Source organism: Monopterus albus, unplaced genomic scaffold (genome assembly GCF_001952655.1).
Source record: "Monopterus albus unplaced genomic scaffold, M_albus_1.0 scaffold260.1, whole genome shotgun sequence".
In the NCBI taxonomy this organism is placed as follows: domain Eukaryota; kingdom Metazoa; phylum Chordata; class Actinopteri; order Synbranchiformes; family Synbranchidae; genus Monopterus; species Monopterus albus.
The window spans coordinates 230,569-237,259 of record NW_018128140.1 but is presented as its reverse complement, the minus strand read 5'-3'; the positions used below and the strand labels follow the sequence as shown (position 1 = coordinate 237,259).

The 6,691-nt window shown below is 40.0% G+C and overlaps 1 protein-coding gene across 1 annotated transcript in view; it reads right to left on the bottom strand.

Moving 5' to 3' along the window:
• Window positions 1-3,596: 3,596 nt before the first annotated feature.
• LOC109972587 (T-lymphocyte surface antigen Ly-9-like) overlaps window positions 3,597-6,691 on the bottom strand; it is a 19,790-nt gene continuing 16,695 nt past the window's right edge. The window contains exons 2-4 of the mRNA XM_020621542.1: window positions 5,858-6,193; window positions 4,383-4,670; window positions 3,597-4,133 (exon numbers count right to left, since the gene is read on the bottom strand). Coding sequence (XP_020477198.1) covers window positions 4,024-4,133; window positions 4,383-4,670; window positions 5,858-6,193 — 734 coding nt within the window. The 3' untranslated portion in view covers window positions 3,597-4,023. The remainder of the gene's footprint in view (window positions 4,134-4,382; window positions 4,671-5,857; window positions 6,194-6,691) is intronic.

The window sequence follows — 6,691 nt, the reverse complement described above, 5'->3', positions numbered from 1 at the left end:
GAGAGAGAGAGAGAGGACACACTACAGGAGAGAGGAGACACACAGCTAGTGACATGTAATAGTGGCATATAGATGCATGGAGAGGAAAGGATCTCAGAGCATCATGGGCCCCCCCCCAGCAGCCTAGGCTTGTAGCAGCATAACTACTGGTACGTTTAAATATACTCAGTGGTGCTATGGAAATCAATAAGAGGTTCTCAGGTAGTCTTTCTGTAATTTATTAAACAAATCAGACAATAGCATAAGACAATACCAGTATCTTGATCAAGAGATCACACACTCAGTGCAAAGAGTCAGTGAGTGACCAAGAAGGGAAGTTACAGTCTCGTTTTGCATAACATTGGTCAACTATCATCCCACTAGTTGGAACCAATCAGAAATGTGTCTTAGGTCTGTGGCCTTCATTGTTACGTCTGTGTACTTTCTCGCTGAATGGTGAGAGAGAGACAGAGAGAGTAGCAAGCTGGACCCAGAATGCAGAGTAATGATAAAGGTAAACAGTGTGTTTTTATTACAACTTATAACAAGGTGGGGAAAAAAATAATGATGGAGGATAGCTGGAGAGTAGTGTTGCTGAGTGCCAAACTTGAGCATTGTCTGACAAGTCAGCTGTTAAATGACCCAGGCTGAGTGGTGTCGTAGAGGTTAGCTGCAAGGTGTTGTGTTGAGACGGACGTGGAGCTGGAGTCTCACACAGGTAAGCACAGTAGTCAAAGTTGAGGTAGACAATGAAAACAGTCTTACTTATTCCAAATTAACTGAAGAGATTATGAAAATGACAGATTCCAAGAAAATAATATCCAAGCTATATAAGCTCACATCAAGTACAGATTCAACAATAACAATACCAAAACTCAAATGGGAAAGCGATTTTACTCTCTCCTTCAACTCTGACTTCTGGACAGAAACTTGCAATAACATCTTTTCTACGACTAGCAACATAAACTTACAACTTATACAATACAAGATCATCTATAGGACCCATATTACACAAAGCAAAATGTTTAAAATGGGTTTCACTGACATAGACATCTGCTCACAATGCACTCTAGGTTGCACCAACAATTATTTTCATGCTACTTGGACCTGCCCTGGTTGACAACTATGAGTGAGCCCACAGGGAGGAGGTACAGCACCTGGCTGTGTGGTGCACTGACAATAACCTGCTCCTTAACACTGACAAGACCAAGGAGCTCATTGTGGACTACAGGAGGGGGAAAGGAGGCACACATGATCCCATCCTTATTAACAATGTAGCATACATTCTCTCTTTATTATATTCTTTATATTATTTAACATATTTGTTTCCACTAACTATTTTTAAGTGCCTTTAGGTTCAAGGTTCAAGGATTTTATTGTCAATTTACCATATGTGCAGGACATACAGAAAATTGAAATACCGTTTCTCTATCGCCTAGTATTGGGTGCCATAACATTTAGGAACTAAAATAGAGTAAAGTAGAATAAAAAATAAAATAGAATAGAATAAAATAGGATTGACATAATTAGGATAAATCTAAATGGTACAGCCAATAAGCTGTAACTCAAAACCATGTACAGTCAGTGACAGTAGTGCAAACAATAATAGGTGATTGTCAGATGGTTCAGCATCACCAGGGCGTTGGTGATGAGGTGCAAATAGCATATGAGGTTTACATGGACAGTATTGCAAATGACCACCAGGAGCAGATATCACGGCAAAAAACTGTCAGCAGCAGATTTACCTCTAATATAACAAAAAAGGACAATGTACTGAGTTTGTGCAACAGTAGGGGTAGTCTTTTTATATCTTTTTATGTTCTGTGGTGGGTTACGGTCCAGGGGCAGAGGGGTGGAGGTAGTGAGCAGTGTTCAGCATCCTCACACACACCCCTGTGGAGCCCCTGTGCTCAGCGTGATGGTCTTGGACATGTTGCTGCCGACCCACACATTTTGTGGCCTCCCTGTTAGAAAGGCCAGCACCCAGTTGCAGAGAGAGGTTTTGAGTCCCAAGTGTCCAAGTTTTTGTGTAAGCTGCTGGGGAATTATTGTGTTGAATGCTGAACTGAAGTCTAGGAACAGCATTTGCACGTAAGAGTTCTTTGAATCTAGGTAAGTGAGGGCTGGATGGAGAACAGCAGTAATGGCATCCTCTGTGGACCTGTTTGACCTTTAGATTTTGTACTATTTATCTACCTTTTATTTCATTTTGTATTGTTTGGCATTCATTGTGAACATCAAAATGAGAATTTCATTGTACACGTTTCTTTACTGTGCACATGACAATAAACACTTTGTGTCTTGACTTTTGATTAACGGGATGGTTGTTGAATGTGTCTCCAGCTTCAAATTCCTGGGGACCCACTGTCTTCCTCTATACCACTACACACACCTCACCCCTTCTCATCTCTCCTCCCAGGACTAATGCAGTACACTTCTGTTATCTGTAACACTGAAGTGATCTGTTAATTTGCACATACTGTTATTCATTTGCACATTGTACTGTACATATGGAAATAGTATATATTTATCTTTGCATTATTTACATAGATTCAACTGTTAAGTCATGTAACTTATTTTTTATTCCGCACTATTTCATTCCATTTCATCCCAATGCAATAGTGTTTTATAAGCGTAACATACTTTATCCATTATTTGTAATTTAAATCCATAAAGTCTGTTATATATTATATATTACCTTATATAACTTATCAGAATCAGAATCAGCTTTACTGGCCAGGTGTGTTGGACATACGAGGAATTTGACTGTGGTAAAGCGCCTCTCAATGTGTACATACATGTCAACAAGCAAAGGAATGTGAATTAGGAAAAGAGATAATAAAAATGAGAGTACAGTACTTATAAATATAGACCTGTACACACACACACACACACACACACACACACAGATATATATACAGTCAGGTCCATAAATATTGGGACATCGACACAATTCTAACATTTTTGGCTCTATACACCACCACAATGGATTTGAAATGAAACGAACAAGATGTGCTTTAACTGCAGACTGTCAGCTTTGATTTGAGGGTATTTACATCCAAATCAGGTGAATGGTGTAGGAATTACAACAGTTTGCATATGTGCCTGACTGTATATATATATATATTTATATATACAGTGGGACCTTGGATTGCGAGTAACCCGGTTTGTGAGTGTTTTGCAAGACGAGCAAAAACTTTTGATTTGATATACGAGCGAGGTCTTGCAATACGAGCAGTACATATGCTTTGTCTGCTGAGCGTCACGTGACATATGTCACAACTGAGCCAATGGTTCTCGCACTTCAGTTCTCATATAGTCAATATCTGTATTGCAACAATGGCCCCTCACGCCAGCCACGATTCTTTTCAAAGGTAAGGGGCAGGTTAATTAGTTTTATTTTTACTTTATACTGTATTTGGTATTACTGTAATCATTTTTAGATGGATGAGTGGGTGTGGAATGAATCATCTGAGTTTCCATTATTTCTTATGGGGAAATTCACTTTGATATATGAGCGCTATGGATTACGAGCACATTGCCGGAACGAACTATACTTGAATTCGAGGTTCCACTATAGATAAGTCAAAAACAAAAAAAAGGAAAAGCATGCCATGGGCTCTTTAATTAATCTCTTTTAACAAGGATATATGCCTTTGTAATGCTCTTATATAACAGTGGGGGTATCAGTGATCTGAACAATTACAAGCTAATATCTAAGCTCTCATTTCTGACAAAAATTTCTATCTAACTATCAATTACATGCTTTCGTAGAGTAATACACCTCACTGTGTACAGCCTGTTGGAAGTATCTGATTATTATTAAAGGAAGAAGAAGAATTGAAATTTGTGACTATTTTAGCTCAGAGTGGTGAAATATATTGCAATGTAAAAAATGTAAAATAAAAAAATTAAAATGTAAAAAGTGTTTTAACTGGTTCATAATATCATTTGTCTAGCATGTGTCCATCTGGAGAATCCAAATCTTTCATATCCTGGGGATGATGATGTGTACTGAGATGGTCCTCAGGGTCCCAGTCAGGTTCATCTTCTGATTCTGATGTGGTCCACCACAAGAATGATCAAGGTCATGCCAACTACAGCAGAGATAACCAGTCGCACTGTAACTTCAGACTGACACCAGCTGCTGGATTCTGGTAAATGAGATCAAAAGAGAAAGTATTGTTTGGACTTTTTGATTAGATTAGATTACCAATTTCTAAATAAAGTGAGTTTATTCAGAGATCATGAACATGCTACACAATAAATTGACATTTATAGAACTGAGTGCTGACCACCTGCATGTGAAATCATAATTTAGCTGGGTATTGCACATTATATAATTTTTATAAGAAGCTAGAGATGAGGAACTTTGTGTTTCCATCTTTTAAAACTCATCATACCTCCTGTCTTTAGACATGTGTCCTCTGTATGCAGTGTGGTGGCCTTTTCATCAACAGGGTTTTCAGCCACACAGCTGTAGTTGTCTCCATCATGGGACTCTATCTCCAGAGGAAGCGACAGCCTGAAGGACAGATCAGGACTGCTGATGTTTTTCACTCGGTCTCTCCCTCTGTACCACGCTAGGGTCATCTCTCTGGTGTTTTCTGCAGAGCACTGTAATATGACTGAACTACAGCTCATGTTGACCAAAGATGTGTTGACTGTGATGAACGGAGGGGTGACAGAACCTGAGTGAAAAATGTGACTTCATTAGAAACTCTGAGAGCTTTCAAAGATCCAGTCTTTTAACTGTTGGTAAAAGACTGCCTGCCACCTCACCTTAACCAGCCTCTGCCTGCCACCTTCACCTTGCCTCAGTCTGCCTTTGCCTGCCTCGACCTGCCACCAACAGGAGACCCTACCTGCTACTGCCTGCTCCCCTACAGGGCCTCCGACCTGCCAGTTACCTGCTCCTACCAGTTAACAGGTGCTATGCTTTTGTTTAGTCAATAAACCTTGTATTTCTTGTACTGAGAACTGCCTTCTGTGTCCCTCCTGTCATTAGCTCTAAGAATTTGGACCCAACGGTCATAACAGAGGAGGGGCACTTAACACAAATGGCATAAAAGTGAATTACATTCCCCAGCAAAGCCAAACTACCTGTGTATTGTTGCTTTAAATGGGATTAACTCAGCATTCCCTTAAAGCGCCCATGGTATGCTTTTCCTCATTTTCTGACTTCTCTACAATGTTACAACAGTGAATTATCATCTTAGATGTGACCTAAAGCTCAAAAATTGAGGCGCATATATGTTCTAGTATTTCTATGCAGAAGCAACTTGGTTTATACCAGTCTCAAATGCTCGCTCACGAGACACTTTTTTTTTTTTTTTTTTATCAATGTAAAGTCTTATGTGATAGTTTAAGGATTTCCTTTAATGGTCATAATCTCCAGGCAGTTGTATGTTCATGTGAGCTTGCCTGACTTCCACTGGTGACATTTTAAAAGTATGATTTTTCAACTGTGCACAGTTTTGTGGTTATATTTTCCCTACTGCTGCACTGTGACCAGAGGATGTGGAGAAAAATACTGTGTGTGAGGTTACTGCATGTCCACGCATGTTCCTGTACAGGGACCTGCTGTTTTACCTGACCGGGTCTAACGTGGCATGTATGGAGTGGCTGGAAACCTACAGTCAGACTATTTGGACTTCCAAGATTAAACATTAAATAGCTGGAAATGAGCAGGCCATGGGTACTTTAAGTTAGACTCTTCTAAAGAATATGTGTGGCTGATGTTTTGTGCCTCTATGAGTCCGGTAAGACTTAATTTGTGAATCAGAGTCTTATATGAACTAATGTGAAGAGAATAATACTGCCTTTCCACAAAATCATTCCCAGTTCCAGTGCAAAAGCTGTGTGTGAGTATACTCACTGTAGACACTGAGGTGGAGATTTTGGGACAAAATGTTGGAGCTGATGGACTGCCACATATAAACACCAGAATCAGTCACTCTCAGCTGTGTGATGGTCAGTGCTCCAGTCAGACTGTCCAGCTGCAGTCTGTCTCTGAAGCGCTCAACATAATCACTCCTCGCCTCTCTCTTCTTCACAGTGGCAATACGCATATTTGGGTTTTCAGGTCCAAAAGTCCACACTATTTGAGTGTTAATGTTGTGAATGGTGTCTCTTGTCTGTAGGGTGACAGTTGCTCCCTCTTTGGCTTTAACAGCTTCCTTGTTTTCATCTGCACAAGTACAACACAGCAGAACTGAAAGAGAAGAGATGTGGCTGTGAGATTACTTTGTTCCTGATGAAAGTAAAAGAGTTGACTGAAAGATCACAGCAGGAACATGCTCACAGACAAGCTGTTGAAAACTAAAATACAACTTAAGTTGATCTGTATGTATATCTCAGGTTCACAGTCACATAAGGCAGAACACAACCCTTTCCTCCAATGGCTGTACAGTGAAGATGTCCAAATGTGAAATTCCAAACTTAATCCTCTCGACATAATGACTAAGCTGCCTTACATATAGAAAGAATGTAGTCAGCTCTATTAAATTGTTTAGAAAATGCAGTAAAGGCTCTATTCCATTATAAAGCCTTGTCCGGTTCTTTCAAACCAGGAACTCCGAGGGACGACTCAGACCACTTGAGTATATAAAAAATATAACCGTGCTGGTTTATTCAAAGAGTCACAGGCAAGAACCAACACCTCAAGTCCAGAGATCTTCCAACCCCCAGGCTGCCAAAGCAGCCCGGAAAC